This window comes from Ambystoma mexicanum, chromosome 6q (genome assembly GCF_040938575.1).
Source record: "Ambystoma mexicanum isolate Mex_15411 chromosome 6q, UKY_AmexF1_1, whole genome shotgun sequence".
NCBI classification, from domain to species: domain Eukaryota; kingdom Metazoa; phylum Chordata; class Amphibia; order Caudata; family Ambystomatidae; genus Ambystoma; species Ambystoma mexicanum.
The window spans coordinates 463,546,888-463,572,465 of record NC_090937.1 but is presented as its reverse complement, the minus strand read 5'-3'; the positions used below and the strand labels follow the sequence as shown (position 1 = coordinate 463,572,465).

The 25,578-nt window shown below is 47.7% G+C and overlaps 1 protein-coding gene across 1 annotated transcript in view; it reads left to right on the top strand.

Moving 5' to 3' along the window:
• ARHGEF38 (Rho guanine nucleotide exchange factor 38) overlaps nucleotides 1-25,578 on the top strand; it is a 372,213-nt gene that overhangs the window by 202,349 nt on the left and 144,286 nt on the right. The window contains exon 5 of the mRNA XM_069630953.1: nucleotides 5,454-5,471. Coding sequence (XP_069487054.1) covers nucleotides 5,454-5,471 — 18 coding nt within the window. The remainder of the gene's footprint in view (nucleotides 1-5,453; nucleotides 5,472-25,578) is intronic.

The following is a 25,578-nucleotide window of genomic DNA, read 5'->3' as shown; positions in this document are numbered from 1 at the left end:
CAAATTGGTGGTAAATCCATTGCTTCCGCCAAACCTCAAGCTTGTCCGTGAAGTGTAAGAGATACCTCCAGCATATTGCTGGATGTCTTTCTTCAACATCACCTCCTAAAAGAGAACAATTTACCACAGCGGGAATGAGTGTCAGAGGTAACTCCTCTAAATCCCCCTGCTGGCCATAAATGTTTTCGCTCACTCTGAGCTGCAGCCCACGGTTAACACCTCCCTTGTGTGGAGTCCATCTTCTCTGGCCCCCTTTTGACTTATGGACACACGGTATGACAGGTGGTATTTATAGTGTGCATTGCATGTACCCCACCCCCGCCCCTGTATTCATTGCCCTAGCTGCAAGGGGGAATGGAACATCCATGTTCTCACTGCACAGCGAAAGGGCCCGTCTCGGCCACTGAAGGCTAGATAGTGGCAACCTATTGTAGACTAAAGGCAACATTGCCTTGTTTTTAGGTAAGGGACATGAACAGAGCACCAGAATGCAGACTGTGTGCTGGGGCAAAGAAGCCAAAGAAGTTAGAAGGATCAATGGTGGACCAATCTGCGAGCCCCAGTCAAAAAAGCTGGTGGCCACTTCACTTTCTGGATATACTGCAGCCTCTTTATTAGATAAGCAGAATAAGGGTGTGATCAAGAATGGCGAGGAAGGGAAGAATTTTCACAGCAAAATAAGCGGGAAAGAGGCTAGCATTCGTAAGAGCATTCGTCTGAACCACTAGGGGCAAGGTAAGGTCCAGTTTAATACCAGAGGTTTTTTGCCAAAGATATAAGGACCATGGGATGATGTGTGACCAATCGGTGCGTTCCCCCAACACATGCACCGTCATTTTGTTGAACTTCTGCTTTAGCCAGTGAGGGCCCATCCTCTCTTTGATGCACAAACATCAGTCCTGAAATGTGGCTCCCGGCGGTACCCTATCACTGTCCATTCTGAACAGAAAGTGGGCGCGTCAGCATAAAAATAAAATGAGAGGCTGGATGAGTGGATAAGCTCGGCAGGGGTGTGGATGTGCTAGCCAGGCGGCCTGCAGGGAATTCTCTAATGTGGCTTACTCCACGTGCCTGGCTGGGGCTGCTTCTAGCAGAGAAGCAAGCACACTTAATAAGGTTCCTGGAGTTTAGGCGGAGGATAAATGGTCACCTGAATACAAGCTCTCTGGCTTCACCTATGTACCCAGCTGAGCACCAGTGGCTAATGGAAGCTAGAAAAGCAACTGGTAAGTAACTGTATACTTTTCAAGCTAGCAAAACAGGATTTTATACCTGCAGATCTATGGCACTGTCTCTGCTCGCTGTGTTACCCCATGTCATTCAAGGTTGTGGCTGAACTGTACCATTACCCCAGTTCTTTAAATGTCATTCTCATTGCCCCGTGAACTGCCCATGCCCTGTCCCACTGCCTCCTGAATTAATCCATGTCCCTCACATTGCCCACAGAACTGCCCCATGGCCCCAGCTTTGCCCCATGTCACTCTCACTGCTTTCTAACTTCAGAATTGCCCCCTGATTTTCCACATGGAACTCTTCTTGTACCCACACATTGCCCCTAATGACCCCACGTCACTCTCTTTGCTCCCATAAATGCTCCATTGTCCCCTTTTCCCTGTCATTCTTGCAACTAGAACTTCTTTGTATCCAGTCCCGCTGCTCCCTGACTTGCCCCATGGCACCACATTGCCTTCTGTTTGCCCCGGGTCACTCATTGCCCTACAACTACCCCATTGCAACCAGTTTTGCCCAGTGTCACTCACATTGACCCATTGACTGCCATATGACACTTTGATGACTCCAGACCAAGCCTGATCTCCTCTTCCATCTCATCCGCCCCCACAATCACACACACGTTCTGTCAAACATGCACATTATTTTGAAACCTACTCTTATTTTCGGACGCTCTCTGCTTTCCCTGCCGCACGCGGCTCCTCTGAGTGGAAACAGGAAGACCCGTGTCATTACCCTGTCTCTCCAAGCCCCGGCTTCCTTCAAGCTGGGAGGCTTGCACTTCGGTCGTGACCCCTTGGAGGCAGGGGCGGAGTCAGCCTCAAAATGCTGGGGAGGGGTGGGCTGGATGGCAATTTTGAAAACTGTTAGTGAGACGGGACATTAAACCTATTGCACTACTGATAACCCCTCCAGCCCCCCCCCCCGCCCCCCTGCGTCCTACCACCCCCTCTCCAAGCCCTGGAGGCTGAGTAGATATTACGCTTTCCTTTGGCCCGTTAGGTCCATCTTTCACACCAACACACCAGAGGCGTAGCCATGCAGCTGTAACACATGGGCCTGGAGCTAATGCAGTAGGGCCCACACTAAGACGAGCCTGCAGAAGGAAGGGCACTTGTTCTGCCCGCAGCCAAATGCACAGGAGTGACAGAGCGTAGTGAGGGAGGGCGAACCAATCAAGGGACGATTATCCGCTTGAAAAACATTTCTAAATGGGTTAAAATAGTGCATTTTTCAGTAAGCTTTCTGTGATAAATTAGGTAAAAAGACAGTTTCCTGTCGGTTTTTCCAGGTAAAACATAAAAAGTCCATTGGATGCCAAGCCACCAACAATGCACAGGAGCATTTTCAAACACATTTTCATATTTATGCCAGTACTCTGCAAGTGTAAAAAAAAAAAGCATGTTCATATTGATTGTACTCACACATGTCCATTCTGGTGCACCTATATGTGCCACTATTCCCACATAGGAAAATAATCATGTTTGCTTTGTGCTTAATGCCAGTAAGGATACTATAACAAAGCATGTTTTTGCTGGCTCTGCCAATACATGCCAATATCCCCATGTAAGAACATACTCCTATTGGCTTTGCCTTGCCACAGTAAGAAAACACATCGTGCCTGGCTATACAAATCCCCCACTCCCATATAAGAACCCTCATTTTGTATTTTCCCCCTAACGGCAGTAAAAAATGTCATGCCACAGTACAAAAACATTGCCTTGCAGGCTGAACGAATGCCCCCACCCTAATGTAAGAATACTTATGTTGCCTTTGGCCTTAACACCAGTGATAAACTGCAATGCCACAGTAAGAAAACATGCTCTTGCTGGCTAGCCGGTAAGATAGCTCAGAGGGCTGAGTGCATGCTTTTGTAATCTAAGTGTGATTCGCAGGTTCAAATCCTGGCAAGGCCAACCCAGCTTTTCACGCTTCAAAGTGACCTCCCTGATCTATACCCTCCTCTATGGACGTTGTACTACTATGTTGCTGCTGCTTTTGCACCTTGTTACCTCTCTCTTACTCTGTACTGTACTGTGTTTTCCCTGCTCACCGAGTAGTACCAGCGCCGTGACAATTGCGGGTTAAATGAGAGCAAACTTCGGTTGGGTGATACATTTTATGGAAATATGTTCTTTGTACAGAGCTTTGGTGAAAGCGCTATATAAATAAAATATTATCATTACACAAATTCCCCCATATAAGAACACTTATGTTGCACTCATCATGTTATATTCCCCCATATAAGAATATTTATGTTGCCTTTGACCTTAACACAAGTAAAATAAAACGGCAAGTCAAAATAAGGAAACGTGCCCTCCCCATGTAAGAACACTCGTGTTGGCTTTGCCCTTAATGTGAGTACAACATTCCATGCCACAGTAAGCGACATCCAGGCCAGCCCCACTGTAGTATTGCCCTCAAACCCCCCTCCAACCCCACCATCACAGAAAGCAGAACTCTGGTTCGCGCAATTATCATGCCACGGCTGGACTATTGTAATGCCCTCCTGGAGGGTGGTGGGGCCAGTAAGCAGAATATAAACAGACTTCAGATTGTTCAAAATAGCACAGTTAGAATAGTTTGTAACATCCCTGGAAAGAACATGTCTCCAGTTATAGGAGAGAACTCCACTGGCTGCCCATCACGGAAAGGATCCAGTTTAAGATCCTCACACTAACTCATAAATGCCTGTTGTTTTGACAAGGCCCCAACATACCTTAGACAAATATTAACCAGGCATGTGCCGACCAGATCATTGTGCTCTAGCCCAGCGAACCTGCTCGTAGTCCCTCGGGTGAGAAGAGCAAGAGGGAAAGGCCTTTCCTTCTCTGTGAAAGCCTCTATGGCTTGGAACGCCCTTCAGAGCTCCTCCCCAAGGAAGAAAATCTCCCCCCATTCAGAAGGAAGTTAAAAACGCTGTTTAACTAATGTGTTGTCCGTACAGTCTTATATTTTTGGTAAGTGGCCCTCTGGATTGCTCCGTGATGCCTACGGGTTATGGCGCAATACAAATAAATAAAAATAAATAAAAACACTCCAGTTGGCTTTCCTTTGCCCAAAGCGACAGTTAAACATGCAGTGCCCTTTGTCAAAAAATGTCATGCTCCAATGCCCATCCCCAGGTCCCAGCGTGCTTACACACAGAGATATAGACACATTCACCCACTAGTCACGCAACCACACAGCGGATCTGTGTGTCACAGGAGCACCCATAACATTTAGACTGTGCGCTCATTAACACGCTCAATGTGCAGCATTCACACGGCATTCATTCATAGGTGTGCACTTGCAGACACCTCCTAGCATACAAACATACGCCCACTTACACACTCCCTCGCAAGCATGCACGCATTCATTCATTCATGCATGCATGCATGCATACATACAATCCACGCATGCACACAAATACACTTTCTTTAGTTAATGGTAATTATTGAAAGCATGGGCCAAAAGCTGAGCCATCAGTTAAGCCTTTAGCTGCAACATGGGGGATGGAGGAGGGTGGTCTACTGATATCCCCATGGCAGGCTTTTTTTCCTCTGCCACTACCTTCTCTTCAATGCCAGTTTTCTCACCTCTGAGAGCAGTGTATTTGCTTAAGTAAATTCTAGGTTCTAGGGCTGAGCCTCGGGCTGGGCGTCACAACACAGTGATGACTGCTGTGTCAAAGTGGGGGGAGGGGCTTTAGCCGTCCCAGCTTGGAGGTCTCTGGGGACCCATCTCTCACCCCGGGCTTCTGCTGTCCTGTGACTGTGTCCCTTAGGCACCCCAGCCCTCCTATGTGCCACCATGATCACCAGTTCCGCCCTGTGCCAGCAAGTCCTCTGGGCCTGCAGTCACCCACATGTAACCGGGCCAGATTGGCACCCCTCTGCGCATATGAGTCTACGGGTATGCCCCACTGCCCCTGCAGGCACATACTGATGCAGCCCAGCCGAGCACCCAGTTCGGACCCCCTGATCAGGAGCACTCAGGCGGCTCTAGGGAAGAGTGTGCTTATCGCAGAATCGGCCACCTCCACACTAGTAAGTGGGGTGTCATTTTCCACGTCGTAGACTAAGGTTGGGGGCTGTGTTGCTGTTTGGCGGCCTCTGTTCTGTATGAGCGTGTTACAGATGGCACAGGCCACAGTTTCATGCACAAAGCAAAATGTCTGTTTCTGATTGTGCTTAGTCATCAATTAATCTTAATGGTTGCTTCTCTTTTCTTCTCTTCTGCAGGAAGATCTACGAAGAGCAGTAAGTATTGTTCTTCTTTCTTATTTCTGAGGCAATTCAACCCGTTGTTAATAGTTTTTAAAAAATAACCCGTGTTGTCCAGTTGCCCTTTCCTTTTCAGGTTTCTCTTTTGCCACAGCGATCACAGACTTCCCAGTTCTTTAGCTTGAATTCAGTTTCTTTTTCACATCATAATGCACATTTGAGATAGTTACAAAAAGGTGAAGGCAAAGTGGGGCTATTGCACTTGTGCGCAGTTCTGACCTAAGCAATACTCCAATATGTGAGCATGGGATCCAGTCACAGACTCCCAGGTTCCACAAGGACAGCGAGTCACTCACAGAGACACAGCGACCTCAGCAGTACCTCTCTTGCGGTATTTCATTGGCTCTGTCTTGGCTCTGTCTTTTCACCGCTGATTTTTTTTCTTCTTCATTGCAGAATGTTTCATTTTTTAATCTTAACCTATATTCACTTCAGAGAAGCATCAGAATGTGTGGGGAGCTGCCGCAGTCCCACGGTTAGCCCCCAAATGCAACCTCTTACCGTCCCTAAAAAGTGATCCATTGTCCCATACTCGCCATCTGTACATTTCTTTCGTTTATATATTGAAGCTGAATTTCTTTTGGTTGAATATTGTGCACTGCAAAATGTGCGTGGAGAGGAGTCTGCATTGCAATCACTGGATACCAGTTCACTGTTCTATTCATCTAGGTCGCTTGGAATGGGTGCCTTTTAAACGAAGTCACCCATGGGTGCAATCGAACCAAGGCACAGGGACGGGGGCAAGGTGACTGCCTGCCTAGTGGGAAGAAACTGGTTAATGAAAGTTGGGGTTCTGTGGCTTTCCTGAAGGCGATGCGGGGGTGGTAAATGGAGATCGCCAATTTCGAGAGGGAGCACCTTCTATGGTTTGGGGGCTTGGCAGCAAGGCTCTGGTTATCACAGTCGATGCAGTCTATTACACTGTCAGGGTTGGTGATTTAGGGGTGATTGGCAGAGCTTTAGGCGTCCACTCAATGTGTCTGGCATGATTCTGCTTGAATGGGCCTTCATTGGAGCTATGGTCAATGCTGGCTTTGTAGGATGGGCCCTATTGCCAGTTCTGGCCAATGTCTACATATGCCGTCCATTCCTGCTGCATCTTCAACAGTCCGTGTTGGGGCTGCCATGTCCCTGTTGCACACATCCTGATTGGTCTTAGGCTTCAGGAAGGTTTTGGAGGTTGTCAGAGGGCGACTGCTTGATTCTCCCCCACATTAAGATCAGGATGTAGCAAAGTTGGCTACTGTTGATTGCGGCTAAGACGGGGATCCTAGTACTGGTCCCTCTGAACATTTTCCTTTGCACATAGTCCTACCACCACCCTCTTCCATGCAGAAGGTCCACAGCCTTGGAGTCATCTTGCCAATCGCCTGTCTTTCCCCTCCCCTCGCTGGATGCAGTCCCCTTCGATCACTTACTCCTGTCTCGTGATATCCTCCTGGGGATGTGGAGAACAAGATGCATCCATCGCTTTGTTGAATCTACAACTTTGACCAAGATATTTCGTTTTCATTAGGAAATGTTAGCAGCGTTAGTGTCGCTATCCCACCAATCCATTTTAAAATGCGTACATTGCGACCAGTCTGTAGAAAAAAAGAGACCGCTTTAACTTCTCAAACCCCGGTTTGTAAGAGTGACCGGCTGTGCTAACTCAAAGCTTTTGCTTTATTTGAGACTCAAAAATTGAATGCAATTAAAATGACCTTCCAGTCTTTCAAACAAAAGCTGGAAGGTACGTGAGTGAGCATCTTTGCCTTCATGAAGGTTCAGGGACTCGATGGAGTAGCTTTGAGGTATTTTTTGGCGCCAAAACCGGTTGCTGACGAGCTGTAATTTCAACCGGTATCTAAATAAACCTTTGCTGGATCCCTTATCGAAAAACGTTCAATCCTACTATAACAATGCAGTTGTACAAACTTCTTCGAGGTCCACCTGCAAATTTACAAGAAGATGACCACTGAAATAAAAATAACTTAAACAAGAAAAGTCAACCCCCTTGACTCAGTATATAGCCTCGAGTTAGCCCAAATAGACCCACATTTCCAAGACCAGGAAGCAAAACTCATTATACATAAACATGTTGAAATGTGACCAGCAGACACTGCTCACATAAACTGAGACACCACTGCAAGTAGATAACCACCAAACAATTGAGGTCGGCATTCTCAGTGCTCAGCAAAGTACTGTTGTAATATGCGCCTGCATTCTGCATGAGTGATTGTGTATGGAATGCCTCTGAGGACATGTATATTTGTGAGAGTGGAATGTTGAAGGGAGTGCTTATATATAGCAATCACCCTGGCGTTCGGGGGTGGACAGGCCCACCAGCCCAAGCCTAAAGTAGGACTGAGCAATACAGTGGACTGGCTGCCATGTTAACACCACACGATTACAACAGGGTGGATAGGGTAATTGTAACCTTGTGCCGCGGAGCCAGGGCACAGGCTGGTTCTCATTCATAAGAGATGCGTAGCCCCTCCATGGAAACCCAGACACGGACCACACTAATGGTGAAGAGGCAGAACCATTGGCCCAGGGCCAGTCACAGTGCACAAAGCTAATGGGAAATGGACCCATGAATGATATCCCTCGAACATCATTTACTCAGCACCAGTATTAAAAAGTGGAAAAAGCGACTTAAACTGGTGGGTCAAATTATGGTGTTCCTGAGAGAGAGAGATGCTATTCGTAACAGTTTAGGAATGAGAATTTGGAGAGACAAACCTGTTGGCCCAGCAAAGGTGGTCAACCAGCGTCAGCTTGTGGGAAAAGGAGTTGGCTTAGAAAGTGGAGCCAGAGCTTAGGAGAAGCAAGGTCGAATGGATAGGCTAGGTTGAGAGGCATGATAAAGTGCATATGCCCAAAGACTGGCAGGGGCCATACTCTATATACCTAAACCATTAGAGTGACGCCAGATGGGATCTCTAGATACTGGTGGGAGTTGTGAGGCCCCTATCCCACATAATAAACCTTTGCTAACATTTGAGAACCCATGTAGAGTTGGATAAATCACACCTTAAAGCACCCAGTAGGGTGCGGGCAGATATCTACCTGCAGAGAAACCCATAGGGCAAGAGGGGTACCAGGCAGTTCATGACCCAGTAACGTTGTGAGGCATTCACCTTGACCTACGACCAAGGTCCAAGACACAGAGCAAAACCAAGCCAAAGTACAAGGCTAAGTCAAGATCAAGACAAAGACCAGAGCCAAGACAAAGTCTCCAAGCCCCAAAGAAGGTGACATCATTCTGAAAGAAGTAGGCTGGGAAACTTAAAAAACAAAAGTGATGTGACTGTGTGGATGCCCAGGGTTTTTTTTAATCTAAACTACAAATTGAACTCTGGGCCTCCAGTCCTTTAGACTATGCTCTTTCACTGAAGCTTTGTTGGTCCTCCTTTCCACTGTTTAAGTTAGATTTTTCATCCTTTGATTTTTGTAACTATCCTGTATCACTTAAGCAACCCCATTTATATAGTTAATCAAGATGTTGAAACATATTGTGTGCATGTGTGGGGTGGGTGTTCTGAGGCTGCAGCTGTGACAAATGGTGGTCGAAATGTGATTCACAGATCCCAACACAGGGTGCACTGGGTAAGACCACCTCTGCATCCCCCTGAAGGAGGTTTGTCTCCCACTGCTAAACCTCCACATTGGGCTGCCACAGGGGAAGCTAGGTTAGCCTTACCTAGTGCTGAGGGCATGGTAATATGCTCTGGAGGCAGGGTCTTAGCTATGACCAACATAAAGACCCCAGTTCCCTGAGGCATTGGTCCCAAGTCTGGATTAGCTGATGACCACGGAGTTGATGTGGGAACAGAGGTAATAGATTGAGGCAATAAAGGTGATGTTATGGTCATGCTTATCAACAATGGAACAAACCATTATCCTGTGAAGTAGGGGGATCCCATTGTCCAATTGATATGTCAACACATTTTATTCTCTGGGGGGTCTGCAACCTTTGGGTCTCCAGATGTTTTGGGCTACAACCCTCATGATCCCTAGCCAGCATAGTTATTGGTGAGGCCTCATGGGAGTTGAAGCCTAAAACATGGGGTGAGCTACAGTTTGCAGACCCCCATCTTAGAGGGTGCAGAACTACTAAAATAGACCCCTCCAAAGGCTATAAAATCTCTAAAATGGTGCAGTACCTACAAGATTCCCCGAACTTTGCCCATCAAGAGAAATTATCCACTCAGCCCAATGGGTTGTTATAAAGGACCGAAAATAATGCAATCAAGGATGGCGATAATTCATTCCAATTACATGTTCTCCAACCCTTCAAACGTACCTCCATGAAAATTGCCTGCACACACATCTGATGGATATTCGGGGGTGGTGAAAACTCAGGACTGTGTGTTATTACTTTGGCCAGGGTCTATCATCACCTCAAGGACCACGTGGGGGGTTATTCCCAGGGTATCCTTACAACCATTACGCATTATTGACGTACCCGTTTCTAAATTGGATAGGTCTAATGCATTATCATTAATTATATTTCTGATTTCTAATATTTAAGCAATAACACTGATCCGGCGGGCCCAAGATTCAACAGCGAGGGCCTTACTTTACTTTACATTTCAACCACGCTCCAGGTACCCAAGGGCATAAGGGCGCAAACGTAAAACAAGACAAGACGAAGCACAAAGTAAAGAGAGGGGGGTCAAGAGTCATGAGCAGGACTGATTTAGAGTTTCGAACAGACTAACAGAATAAAAGTGTCTTCAATTTCTTCTTAAACATGCCTGTGGACTCAGTATTCTTGAGGTCTGGGGCCGGACGTTCTAAGCTAGTGGAGCTACTATGTTAAAAGCTCCATTGCGGACTTTGTTTTACAGCGTGCTGTTTTTAAGAGATTGGTATTGTTGGATCTTAGGGATTTGGGGCTTTGCTTTTTCACAATGGCTTCTAATAGATAGACTGGCATATGACATGTGAGACATTTATGTGTAATGAGTAGCATCCTAAAGTGTACTGTGGCGGCTTTGATGGGAAGCCAATGCAGGCTTTGTCTTGCCTCCGACACACATGATCCTTCCATCTCAGACCCTTCACAACCCTCCCTGCACAATTCTGAATGACCTGGAGGCAGTTGAAATCTGCTTGTGTAATGCCGATTAAGAGGCTACAACAATAATCAATTTTTGATCCAATAATGGCTCTGGCTAAAGTCTCTGGGCCTAATTATAACATATGCGCTCCCATAATGAAGGGTGCCGGTACGGGACTGGCACCCTTCATTACGGGACACCCTATTAGGAGGTTCCCTTTGCGGGACCCGTTAAGGACGGCTGGTAAAAACCAGGCGTACCTTAGCGGGTCCCGCAAGGGGAACAGGGAGCTAATAACAGGCTGTAATTAACGTGCCCGTTATTAGCTTCCTCCCCATTCCCATTGAGCCCTATGGGGGCTGAAATGGGAATGGGGATGGGTCCCTTCAAGGAGGAATTACCGGGTCCTCCATCAGCATAACCTGGTTATTCCTCATTGAAGGAACCCGGTACTGAGACCCGGTATGGAGGCAGCCATGCCCTTTTTAAGGGCATGGCTACCTGTCATGATGCCTACCCCCGGGCATCCGGATCAAGCCCATCAGCCCCGGGAGCAGGCATCCAGATATTTAATAAAACCTCAATAGCCCCGGCTGGGGCTGTCTGGGTTCAGTCCTGGCGCCTTAGGCGCCAGGCTCATAATAGAAATCCGTCCTGGCGCCATAGGCGCCAGGCTCATAGACTTTACTTACCTCATGCAGACCATGCTGCAAATGAATCCAAGCCAACATGAGGCCTGGATGGGACTATTTTACTACAGGGACTATTTTTTACTCGGGTGTGGTTCGAGGGTCTTCTTACCTGGAACTACTTTGGAGGCTATTTAAACCACGCCCGAACAGCAGCACATGCTTTGCGTTATTCTGCATCCAGCAGCGTAACGCTCATCATGCCTGCAGTCAGCATCCAGTCTTCAGCCACGCCCGTCTCGAATCCAGAGCTCCTAGCAATAGAAGAAAGAAGAAGGAAAGGTTAGAAAACAGATATTATTTCGATCCTTACCTGAATTTCCGGATCCATCACGTCTTCGAACTTGAAAGGGACATTATTCTACACGCGTCGCATCGCCAGCTGCAGCGCCGCGCCATACTCACCAGTCCTCACAGCATTTTTCGATCCGGCGCAGCCTCCATCATTTTCTCCGCCGAATTCCACCATCTAGGGGACAAAAGAAACATAAGGTGAGCCGAGAGAGCCAACAAATACAACCTCTCCACCATAGACTTACCTGATTAACAACCGGAGGCATTATTCTGTAACAAACCGCAACTTCTTACGCCGCACCTGTAAGGAGAGTGAAACCAGCAATTTAAACACACGCATCTTTTGCCGGACAGTGTTGGGTAATACAGACTCTTACCTGAACACCATCAGATGCCACAAGACAATCTTCCCTTGGACCCAGCTGCAACACAAGAAAGGAAGGTATAAGAGTGAACATCGGACATATTGAACTCTTTGAACTTTATACTTACGGGTTCTCGCCTGGAACCTCGGAGTCAATATTCATCCGGAACTCTTCCAACACCTTCAAACCAGTGAAGTAACTGGTATCTACGCGCCCCTGCATTCCGCGCAGGATGGAGAGCTCATCATTTACAAACATAAGGTGAGCTTACTGAAAGTGAATATCGGTGGTGATTAGTGGGGAGAACAGTGGGGTGCCATTACAAAAATCCATGGGTGGCTAAATCCCTATCTCCACTTGCAGGAGAATACTTCTATGGGTCAAGCAGACGAGATTAGGCGGGCCAGTCCAGTCTGTCATCTCTGCACTACGCTTCACGTAGGAGGAGGTCGCAGCTGTCCGGGTCCGATCGACGCCCCTGTGGGAGCCAGGTGAGCGTAACACTACCTCCATACTCGTAATGAGGCCCTCTGTGTTTTTTTCCGATATCAGTGGACAGAAGTATCTAAGTAACTTGATATAATATATAATATGATGAGAGGGAGACCAGGTTGCTCACTTGGGCTTTCATGTTCAAGTTCTTGTCCGAAATTATACCTAGAGTTTTCCTTTTTTCTTCACCTCGATGTTACAGTTGTCTGTGTTAAAACATTTAAACATTGGGCCTAATTTCACAAACTTTATGTCAGTGCCACCAATCATGAGCTCTGTTTTATCACTGTTCAATGCCAGGCCATTCAAAACCATCCAAGTGTGGATGGAGTGATATGCTTTGTTGATACTTTTCTCATAATTGCGTAGTGGATGACTGGGATACCCTCCTGTTCTAGCATTGGAAGAATGGCACCATGAAGATGTTATGAAGACATGGTGATACACATGTTCCCTGGGCAACCCCATACAACAAAGGGACTGCTTTCGTCTCTGCTACCCCACTAGCAACTCTCCCCTGCCTTCCGCTCAAGAACGAAGTGATCCATTGTGTGGCCTGGTCCAAGAAGTGGGCAATGTCCCTTAACCTGGTGGTCAAGATGGAAAGATCACCATGTCAAAGGCAGCCGAAAGGTCTAAAATCATAAGCAAGGATGTTTGACCATTATCCAAGGTTGAAGCAGCTGGGATTTAAGCGCAAGAAGAGCAGTCTCTGTCCCATGATTCTGCCGGAATCCGGATTGATATTTTTTCAGGATCTGTGAGCTATTGAGATGATGTGATATATGGTTATAAGCAACCCTATCCAGTATTTTCAGAAGAAATGGGGTATTGGTGATGGGTCTGTAATTTGTCGGGGTCAGAGGACATAGGTTGGTTTTTATTTAGCAGGGGAGTGATCCAGGCGTGCTTGAGAACCTTTGGGATGCAATTTTGAGCAAAGGAGGTGTTGACAAATTTCGTGAGAGCTGGAATAATAATGGCAGAGCACTCCTTGATGACCATGGTGGAGCAGGGATCCCCCTTACAGCTCGTGGTTTTAAGCTAAAAGATGATCTTAGTTCTGCTTCAGAAACGGGCGAGAAGTTAAAGGTCTGATGCCCGTCGCCCTTTGCTGGGATGTCATAGAGATTTGCACCAGGATCTTTTTTAAAGGATAGTCTTCTTTCTGCAATGTTCTCTTTTATCTTTCCAATTTACTGATCATAACTGTCTGAATATTGATGCACCAACTCATTAACACCTCATTCACAACAAGATATATACCAAGTAATCTCAAAGAATCCTGGGTACTCCCACTGTTCAAAAAACAGACGCTAGACCCAGCCATACCCACGAATTACCGCCCAATCACCACCGTGCCATTCCTCCTAAATATTATAGATAAAGTGGCATATTCACAAATTCAGAAACACCTTGAAACCAAAAACCTGCTAGGAGTACAGCAGTCTGGCTTCCGTCCTCAGCATGGGACCGAAACAGCCCTTTTAGACCTAAAAGCACAAATTGATGAGCTAAGGGATCAAGGAAAACCAGCCTTACTCCTCCTTTTGGACTTATCAGCTGCATTTGACCTTGTTGACCACAAGGTCCTTTGTAGGCATTTGGACGTGGCTGCACACTTCTCTGAAGAAGCCACACACTGGATCCAATCCTTCCTCAATACCACCGCGGAAGCAGACTCCATCCCCATCACATGCGGCGTGCCCCAGGGATCCTGCGTTTCTCCTACACTCTACAACATCTTCACGAAGCCCTTTTTTGATGATCTGGACCTTCTTGGTATCACCTACACTAACTATGCAGATACTCAGATTCTCCTACCACTTACTGGTGATTATGATAAGGATTTGGCCTTGGTGAACAGGGTGTATCTCATCATCCAGGCATGGATGGCCACTAATGGACTATGCCTGAATGATGACAAAACTGAAATCATTATCCTTGGCACACCCGCTACCCTCAAAAAACTGGGCCCCAACTACTCCTCTTTTGACATTGAAAATAACCAAATCACAACCGCTCACGCGATAAAAACTCTGGGTTTCTACCTGGACTCTACCCTCTCTTTCAACAAGCAGGTTAACGCGATGGCTTCTACAAATTGATAAGAGCAGGCAAACCCTTCCTATCCAACAACAGTTGCATCACACTTGCGAGAGCGCTCGTGTTATCAAAGTTGGACTATTGCAACTCGCTCTATATTGGGGCCAACAAGGAAGTTATCAAAAGAATTCAAATCTTGCAGAACAACGCGCTTAGAGCAGCACTAGGCATTCCCAGGAGAGCCCACATCACTGAACTCAGAAGGGCCAACAACTGGCTTTCTACTCAGGAGAAAATCCAGCTAAAAGTGGCCTCACTTGTTTACAAATGTCTAAACAATGCCGCACCACATTACCTTTCTGTGAGATTCATGAGAACAAAACCAACAAGACTCACCAGATCCGCTAACAACATTTCTACACCTAGATTTAAATTGTCCAGAGTCAGTGGCTGTAGCTTTCAGGTTAAAGCAGCTCAACTTTGGAACTCCCTACCACCCACCCTGCGGACAGATAAACCATACTTCACTTTCCGACACAACCTCACAAGGTGGATTAAAACTCAGACAAATAACGGACCACCAATCTGCCTGGACTTATCCGGCATTTCTCTCCACCTCTGCATTTTTGCACACACCTACTTTCCAGCAGTTACTGCCTGTTGAAGTGGGACTGTAAATACGTGCACCATTATTCCTGCCTTTTGTGTATATTCTTTGTATATTTCTTGTTTCTTTATTTGCCATGTGTTTTTGTAACCAAGCTGTAAGTTGTCATATAAAAATGCACCCGGTTACCCATGGGTCTGGTGCGCAATACAAGTAATAAAAACAAAAAAACAAACAAACCATGTCTTGTTTTTTAGTATAGGGTCTTTATTTGGACCCTTTGGCTGTTCTTGTTCCTTTAGAATTTTGAATAGCTCCTTGCTATCCGAGTTTGCGTTCACAACTCTTTTTGTATGCATCCAAGCTGGGTAGATCTCGGCTCTTCCTCCACGCATAGAAGTATTTAATTATTTTGGCTTTAAGCTCAGTGAGGTTAACGTTAACAATGGGCCCAGTGCCGTTACCACTCGATCCTGTGGACGGATTGGGTATTATTGCTATTAGCACCCCGGGTTTGCAATCCAGAAACCCGGGGTGCTGACATCAATGTATTTTGTATATATGAACAGGACGCTGCGCTGCCTCCCAGTCATTCATACAAAATACTTAACTAATATGGCTGCTGTGGAGCTGGAAGACCGGGCTCCTAGAACGGAACTCTGCAACAGTAAGTGAAAAATTCATTTTTAGAAAAGGAATTTAAAAAAGACCGATTTAGAAAGACCACTCTGAGACTGCTCCGAGCATTCTTTCTGAATCGAACTGTCACGAGTGCATGCAGGGGCTGACAGACACAGCAGGGCCGGAAGAGGGGAGACGCAGATTCCCGAGGTAAGTGTTTTGAGGATTTTGTTTATGTGAGTGAGTCTCTATGTGTGTGTCTGTGTCTGTGTGAGGGGGGAGGAATGTTTGTGGTGTGTGGAAGGGAGGGAGATGGAGCAAAGAAGGGGGCGGGAAAAGGTGAGTGTTTGCATGTTCATGTGTCTGGATCAGTGAGTCTGTTGTGGTAGTTGAGTGGGTATGCTTTGGGGGTTAGGGAGGTGGGGAAGGAAAGGGAAGATCGGGGGTAAACCCCCTCGACCCCAATTTCTAGGGGAAAAACAGTGCAGGAGAGGGTGGGGGCGGGCAGGGGAATGGCTTCCTGGGAGACATTGGGGGGCACCCCCCAGTAGTGTGATATTTCCGCTTTTGAAAGCAGCACAAAAAGAGCCCAAATAAATCTGTCTTTTTAATGTGTGGCCTTCTAAAAGCAGAAATATCATATAGAGGCCTGCAAGAGACCGGAGAAAATCAAAAGTGCCTGTCTGAGCCAAAGAATAGGCTTTTGAAATTCAAAATGGGGGTGTGGTGTAAATATCTATATAGTTGTGTGTGAGAGGGTGAAGAGTTCCTAGTACCCAGGAAGAATGTTGTGTATTCAGGGGTTCTAGAATAGGCAGTTGAAGGAGGGTGAGAGAAGTCGTGCAGGTGCTCTCATTGTATCTTACAATTTGATTTGACCACCATTAAACATTGTCGTGTGTCTCTTACCCGGTTCCTGCGCCTTATTACAGGGGGATCAGGTTATGGGTCGTTACCCTCTACAGATAACAAACTCATAACCAAGTCACAAGGAACATATGTAGTCAATGAGCTGGTGGGAGACCTTAATTACTGAGCACAGCAACCAGATAGATGCAAGAAAATCAAATCTATAACATCAACTGGTTGAAGTCATGGAAGGAAAATAGTAATCTGATGCACATGGCCTCCTCTGCGTAATACAATCATCCCCCAACTACACCCCATCCTTAATACCTTGCTTCTGCACAACAGCAGAACTTAAGAAACTTCATCCAGCATTTCCCAGGTGTATTGTCAAAATAACCTGGTCAGGGATTTTTTTATCACGTCCATACCTTGCCTGGGAAGCCAATATGGCTTAGACCCTATTGAGATGCACTGCAAAAGACAAAATTAAGAAGATGGTGTTCGACCTATGGGTCATTGACTGCTCCCCAAGGCCAATGGTCCTCCCCAATAGTTTTGGTAGTAAAACCCAGCGGTGGTTCTGCATTGACTGTCAAAGGGTAATGGAATTATCCTTTGTTTTTTCTCACCCCATGCCAAGGGTGGATAAATGGATTGAAAAGCTCAGACGTTGCACTATAACATCCACCTCGGAATATTGGCATGTTTCCCTAGCTCCTGAGGTTAAAGAGAAGACTGCATTTTCTATATCTGAGCGCTAATCTTGAGGGTAGGAGAAGGGCGGCAAGCAGTACACTGTTTTAGTAACTTGCACTGCAAGTGGCGAACCCCTCTCTCTGATTGTAATGAAAGCAAAGCATTAACTGGCCACACGGACATCCCATACGGCGTGCTCGCTCCAATTATGGGATATAGTAAACTATCTTGGGAACCACGTCAGGTGAGTTAAGATTGGCAAAGCATTTTAATCTTCGACAGGCTTCTTGACTTTAATCCTATCGGGAGATGGCAACCAATGAAAAGGACTTGCTAGCTTGCAAAACAAGGGAAACCTCGAAGTCATGGCACAAGACCACCTCCCTCACAATCTAAGCCATTTGCAGCTTGTTCAGGAAGGTCTATGGACAGAGTCTTGCAATAGTGCGTACAAATCTTTAGCGTTGACCTGACAACAGTTGCTCTGTGAGTGGCTGATAGTAGTGACATCAACATTAGATACTGATAGAGGAAGGGGGAGGCAATTCCTCTTTTTATTTAAGCTGTTTGATCTCAGATAGTCCACACCTGTAAGAAACTGGCTAGTTCAAGCGTATATAGCTCAGGATAAGGGCCGCAACTGTGCAGTTGTTGGAAGATATGTGGCGAGCAGAAATAACTGGAAGAAGCCTCCACCTGGAAGATGAGCCTTTATTGAGCCACTTACATAATATTGCATGCTTACATTGCCATTGAAATGAAAGCTCTGGTGTAAGCACATTTGGCACATGCCAATGGTTGACAAGAAGAAGAACTGGAGTAGGGGAAAGATCAAAGCAACTGCACAGGCCTCTGGGAAATAGCCTCAGTTGGAATTGTTCAGATTACGTCCACTGATCACCATGAATCCCATGATTCAAAGACGTTGTGACACAGATAGGAAGCGAACCCCTTGGCCTATGACATGCATGTAAATCGGAGCATAACGCTAGGGGGAGTGTAAATGTTGTGCAGCACAGTGATCTCGGGCTGATCTGGTAGACATCACTGAAGACTGATGTGTGACCACATGTGAAGGGCACAACCTAGCTCACGGTTGGTGAGGTCAGATCTGCATCGCACCATGGAGCTCCGCTGAGCCCCCTGTGGCTTCTGGGTTTGGTAGATGATGGATTTGGTGCAGTGCAACAAGATTCTGCAGGGGGAGCATGGATGGGGATCTTGTGATGGGCATTGCAAGGGTGCGTGGATGCGCTCTCAGACAGACACTGAGGCCAACTGGATGACATGACCTGGGCATAACCCTGGACTGCCATATTTCCACAATGTTTGATTCAATACATTTCTGGAATGGAAGCCAAAGTCTTTGTCCCGGATTTGGACTACCACAGGAGGTTTGGCTCTGGGCAGTAATTTCTCAGGTTGGCAAGGTTAGCAGAGGGGCGTGAAAGGTTAGCACAGTAGTTCAGGCAAGTAAATTGGTACAGTCTATGGCTAGCTAATGGGTAAGGACATCGCTGGGACCTAGGATGGGTGGACTGTTTCAAAGATGTAACCGTAATGTCTTTGGAGGCAGACTAAAATTTGGATCTGCTGCAAGAATGACGATTTGGGAAATGTATTCCGGCAGAACAATTCCGGTACGTTACTTTAAGCAATGGTACCTTGAGATTAAAACCGTATTCATTTCAGCATGTGCGTCTTCAGAGGCTAGATTCGGAAAGATTTCAATCGTCTATTTCGAGTGTCATCACAAGTTTGGCAGAGAAATACAGCCAAACCCATGTACCCTTACCACCATGATGTTGTCTTGCAGCGAGAGGTAAATGCCCCAGAACTCCACTGGGGTCTGGAGGAATTGCTGTTGGTGGCGAATCTGCCGGTGGTTATTACTCCCATTTTTTGGACCTTTTGCAGGAGGAAGTTCCTCCACTTTCCACCGAACGTATTATATGTCAGTGCTGTAAATGTGGCGGTTATTCCATTACACCCACTTTCTTACTGCACTACCATACTCGTTATGAGCCTCGTGCTGTGTAGAAGTGTTGAGATCGGTGATGCTCATTTAAAAAATCTGCCCAGTTTTTGCTGCTACGCAACCACTCTCCCTCAGGTTCCTCGAACTGATTTTGCTGTTTCCACTACAAACAGTCCAGACCCTGAGGAGCCGTAGAAAGGACAGCAGCACAGTCAGTCACTGCTTCAGTTAAGCGCTTTTTGGAAGTTTACAAGCCCAGAAAAAGTGACCAAGAAATAGGAGCCAGGGAGACAAAGACTTCCATAGATAGCCCAGTGCTTGAAAATATAACTTCCAGTTGTGGAGGCTGAAAAGTGTTGCTAAACATGCTGATGGCATTTCGTTTTTCCTGAACATCTGCCGGCCTCCACGCCATGCGGTCGCATGCATTTTGTTTTTTCCAAATGCAGTTGCTACGTTTTCCAGTCAGGCTTTGAAGGAGGATTCTACCTGTGTTTAATACCGAATACCTAATAAATGACTTCCATTTGTTTCTCATGGAGATCGTTTCCTCCACAATACTGAGCATGGAGGCATTCTGTTTTCCCAAAGCATCAAGCTACTCTCCTTTTGGATCTTGAGTTATGCGCCAGCAGATATGTTTGCGCATCTCCTCAATTAATATAAGCACCATGTGGGCTGGCAATTGTTAATTAATGCTGACTTTTCTATGAAAAGGCTCTAGGGCGCAGATGACTTGCTTTCCTCTGTCCTTTTGTGAGAAATTGCCAGTTTCCTGCAGTCTTTCTGAGGTCACCTCAGCTCTCCTGTCCCATTCAAATCAGCTTGGACTCGCTAGGCTGCTTTGCATGTTGGCGGAGCAGGAAAACAAGTGGTTTGCAAGTCCGCACACAATCCATCATGAAATTACAAAATCCTCTTGTTTGGGAGAGTGACTGTTTTATTTATCCTTTATTATTGTGCTGGGAAATTATGTAAATGGGGTAATGCCTTTTTGTTTGAGTGTTAAATGGGTGTTCTGAACTAAGAATATCTGCTTGGCGTAGCCATGGGCAGTGCCACGGCATGACACAGCCAAATCACTAAAGTCTCCTTTCCAAACTCGTCCACCGTAATACCCAATGAGAAGTTCTGTAACAATATTTACACCAATTGGCAGCTTTCTAAGAAGCAAGTCGGGTGCCGGGCTTTCCATTTCCCAGCTATGCAGGGATTTCATATTGGGCTATTTATCACCGAAAATTGGGTAATATTTTGGCCTGCTCTTGGAAGCAGATTTCTTTTTCATCCTCCTGAGGCGGCCTTTCTACAATGACCTACCCCACACCCACTCTCACTACCTCGAACACCCACTCTCTCTAACCCCACCCACCCCACCTCCATCACCAGGGCTGGGCCGAGGCATGGACAGTCTCTGCGGTGGCCCAGGACCCCATGTCAGAGGGGACTCTGCAGTGCCTGCCTGGGCTATACCAAGTCACATTATTTTAAAGAGGGGCTGTGCTGCTTCCTTGTACAATTCGCGTGTTTGTTTGTCTGAGTGAGGCCACAGTGTCACCTGCCAAACCTTTGTGATGCTCTTAAGACAAATACCCCCCTCCCAGGGGCCCATCAAATGCTGCAGGACACATCATTATGGCTCATCACTTTCTTTGTTCTAGCCCAGCTTTTAAAGTAGGATCAAGTTATACCTCATGGGTCATCAAAGAGACCATTGTTTTGGGCAAGAAGCTCTGAACGTTTCTGTATTAAGAAATGCAAAGGGTAATTTTTATTCTAAAAGCACAGACAAAGCATAAAGCTACACTCAACCTAAAGAACACAAAGCAGCTTTAAACTAACTACATTATTTTCAGATGTTCATATTGAACACAGCAAAAAGCGTTTATTTTTGGTAGAATATTATATTTTCATCACACCATATATGAAGCCCATATTTGTCAAATAGTGAAACACAAACAGGTAACCTTTCCACGTGTTACCTTTTATTAGTCTTGACAGTACATTTTCAAAACTCCAAGACCATTGTTTGCCTTCTGCTGAATTGCATTCTGGTATTTGTAGTCTCCCATTCAAGATGGGAGGAGAATAATGCCACAATTGTACACTTTTTGCCTAATATGTTTCTTTAAGGATTTTTATATGGTTGCGAATGCCTTACTATGGTATACTGTTCAAAGCCAAGCATGGGATGGGGGAAAAAGAGGAGAGGGCAAGAAAATCATTTATATGTGCCCAGGATGTGGTAAGCGGTTGCAATTCTGGAGCAGTTATTTCCCCTCATTGTGGCTATGTGTTGCTTTTCATGGCACATGTAGAGGATACACGTGGGCGGGCACACTTATTTCAGAGGGCGGACGCTACCTCGTTTGGGTGATTTGAGGCTGGGAAACTTGTTCAAGTGTTTGGCTACAAGGATTTCACCGAGGTTGTTATGTTGAGTGCAGACGCTTACCTAGAAGACCACTAAAAAGTGCCATCATAACACATGTCTCATATTGGGATTTTGTTTTCCCAGGAATATTTCTCTACAGACTGTTGGGATTAAAAGGTGGGCACTTTTATACTTTGCCAGAATTCTAATTGAACAATCTCACCTCTCAGGTCATTTTTCTGGTGGTGTTCATTTTTTTAAAATGCCAATGCTCTTTTGTTTTGTGCACTTTCTTCTAAGGGGAAAGGTCAATTGAACTAAGCTTGTACAATTCATTTTCAGATATGTACACTAACAGTGCGTGTATTCATAGGTGCCCAGTTTTGATTTTCACTATGGGGACAGTAGTTCCCACACCGAGTGAAGCGTGGGAGCTCTACACATCCCCAGGGGGCGAAACAACACATTTTACAGCACATTTTGCAGCAGGAATAGGAACAGAAGCAATAGATTTATAGGAAGGTATGAACATAGCATCTCAGCAACAGATCCCCTTTAATTCCTGCACCCCGTCAAACAGTTTTGACCTGTTGTCACCCTCCAGTGAAGGATCAGGGAGTACATTGATGAGGCTCCCTTCTCATTTTGAAGTGAGCAGTACTTGATCATTTTGCAGCGTGAATGCTAACACCTCACCAAGCCTGAACCCACAGGAGGGAAGACAGACATCGTGCCACACTCAGTGATTTAGAGGAGCATGGAACACAATCCGGAGTTGTTTGCTCCATTTTTGGTCTCCCCATGTAAACACTTTGTAGAATCTCCACCGGGGCAAAATGACATTCCTGCCCCCTTTTGTTGAAGCAGAACGTGTGCAACTGTGCCCTTTGCCCCCTGTGTACTCGACTCCTATGCGTATATTGTTGAGCACCCAACTTTTTTTAAGGACTTGAGCCATGTATCATTTTGTTAACATTTTGTTAACATTTGTTTAAAGACTTACGAAATTGCTTACTCTTACCCCATCAAGACCTAAATAGGCTCGATCGCACTATGAGGCAACCTGCTGTATATACAACCTGCCCGGTCAGCCTCAGGTTAAATGCCTGCCCTGAGGTGACATCCTTGGAACCTGCTTTGTGTTCATTTCGTTTGCCAGTGAAAGTAATCCGGATCTGTAGCTTCTGAAATAAAACCACAGTTCTAGTTTGGACAATATGTCCAAATATATACACAAAAATAAAAGCAATTGTGAATCTTCTGAAAAACGGCAGTAAACTTGAGTTGGCAAAACACAATCACCATATTTTTGCAATGCCTTTCACAGTCAGATAGTGTATTCAACCCAAAGTTTCAAAAAGACCTTTTGCAAATAATATTTATATAATGACATCTGGGAAGACATGTGTTCAAGTGCCTGAATTGCTTCAGACTGATATGATATGATAGGCTATTTATAACGTGCTTAATACCCAGAGGTTTCTAAGCGCGGACCCAGGGATCGAACGTGTCGTCTAGCTTCCAAGGCGAGCACGTTGCCCCTGAGCTATCCTCCCGAGATGAAGTGGCGAAGTCGGAATTTGATACCCAAGTGTGTGCTCCCGGGCCAATTCTTCTATCTCACTATGCCTGTCTGCCAAAATCAGAAGTCTCTACAAGGTGTTCAGCTCACAGAGTCTGCTACGTCCAAATAAAGCCTCACTCCCGATATTGCTGCATAGGTAAATGTTAACAGTGACACATTATATACTAACTGGACGTCAGTTTGTCTCCTGCCTTACTCATGACAATGCATTTTTAATGTAACTTCCCATGATACCATTGGATATTAAAGACTCATTCTGTGATATAATGTTCTGTAATATCACTGATCTCACCATTTATGCAAATAAGGACTCCGGCACATCTTATGCCACCCAGGGCTCCGCAAATCCTAGGGCAAGCCCTGCCCATTACGTGTAGTGGTTGGGTTTTCTTTGGGCTACTATTGACAAGTCCACCCAAGGCTGCTTGGTTGGGTGTAAAAACGAACAAACTACTATCATGCACACACTCTCGAACACCACTCACCTACCCCACCCTCTCACCCTAGCCCTCCCTCTCTACCCTCACCCACCCAATTCCTAACCTCTCTACACTCACCCACCCTACCCCCGCTCTCTCTAACCCCACCCATCCTAGCCCTGCTCATTCTACAAAAACCCACCCTCTCTACCCCCACCCACTATACCCCCACTCTCTCTACCCCAGCCAACCTACCCCCAACGTACCCCCACGCTCTCTGCCCTCAGCCACCCAATCCGCACCCTCTACCCCACCCTCTCTACGCCCGCACCCTCCCTCCCTGTCTACCAGCACCCACCCTACCCATGCCCTCTCTACTCTCACCCACCCAATCCACTCTCTACCCCACCCACCCTAACCCCGCTGTCCCTACTCCCACACACCCTACCCTTGCTCACTCGACAAAAATCTACCCTCTCCCACTCTCTCTGCCCCCCACCCCAGCCCCACTCTCTCTGCCCCCCACCCTCCCACCCCACCTCCAGTCTATCTACCCCCCTCCACTCTCCCCACCCTCCCACCGCCACTCTCCCCACCCTCCCACCCCACCTCCACTCTCTCCACCCCCTCCCACCCCACCTCCACTCTCTCCACCCCCCGCCCTCCCACCCCACCTCCACTCTCTCCAACCCCCCACCCTCCCACCCCACCCCCACTCTCTCTACCTCCCACCCTACCCCCACTCTCTCTACCCCCCACCCTCCCATCCCACCCCACCTCTCTCTAACCCCCACCCTCACTCTCTCTACCCCCCACCCTCCCACCTCACTCTCTCTACCTCCCACCCCACTCTCTCTACCTCCCACCCCACTCTCTCTACCTCCCACCCCACACCCACTCTCTCTACACCCCCACCCTCCCGCCCCACCCCCACTCTCTCCAACCCCCACCCTCCCGCCCCACCCCCACTCTCTCCAACCCCCACCCTCCCGCCCCACCCCCACTCTCTCTAACCCCCACCCTCCCGCCCCACCCCCACTCTCTCCAACCCCCACCCTCCCGCCCCACCCCCACTCTCTCCAACCCCCACCCTCCCGCCCCACCCCCACTCTCTCCAACCCCCACCCTCCCACCCCACCCCCACTCTCTCCAACCCCCACCCTCCCACCCCACCCCCACTCTCTCCAACCCCCACCCTCCCACCCCACCCCCACTCTCTCCAACCCCCACCCTCCCACCCCACCCCCACTCTCTCCAACCCCCACCCTCCCACCCCACCCCCACTCTCTCCAACCCCCCACCCTCCCACCCCACCCCCACTCTCTCCAACCCCCCACCCTCCCACCCCACCCCCACTCTCTCCAACCCCCCACCCTCCCACCCCACCCCCACTCTCTCCAACCCCCCACCCTCCCACCCCACCCCCACTCTCTCCAACCCCCCACCCTCCCACCCCACCCCCACTCTCTACACCACCCCCACTCTCTCTACACCCGACTCCCACTCTCTCTACCCCACCCCCACTCTCTCTACACCCGACTCCCACTCTCTCCACCCCCCACCCTCCCACCCCACCTCCACTCTCTCCACCCCCCACCCTCCCACCCCACCTCCACTCTCTCCACCCCCCACCCTCCCACCCCACCTCCACTCTCTCCACCCCCCACCCTCCCACCCCACCTCCACTCTCTCCACCCCCCACCCTCCCACCCCACCTCCACTCTCTCCACCCCCCACCCTCCCACCCCACCTCCACTCTCTCCACCCCCCACCCTCCCACCCCACCTCCACTCTCCCCACCCCCCACCCTCCCACCCCACCTCCACTCTCCCCACCCCCCACCCTCCCACCCCACCTCCACTCTCCCCACCCCCCACCCTCCCACCCCACCTCCACTCTCCCCACCCCCCACCCTCCCACCCCACCTCCACTCTCCCCACCCCCCACCCTCCCACCCCACCTCCACTCTCCCCACCCCCCACCCTCCCACCCCACCTCCACTCTCCCCACCCCCCACCCT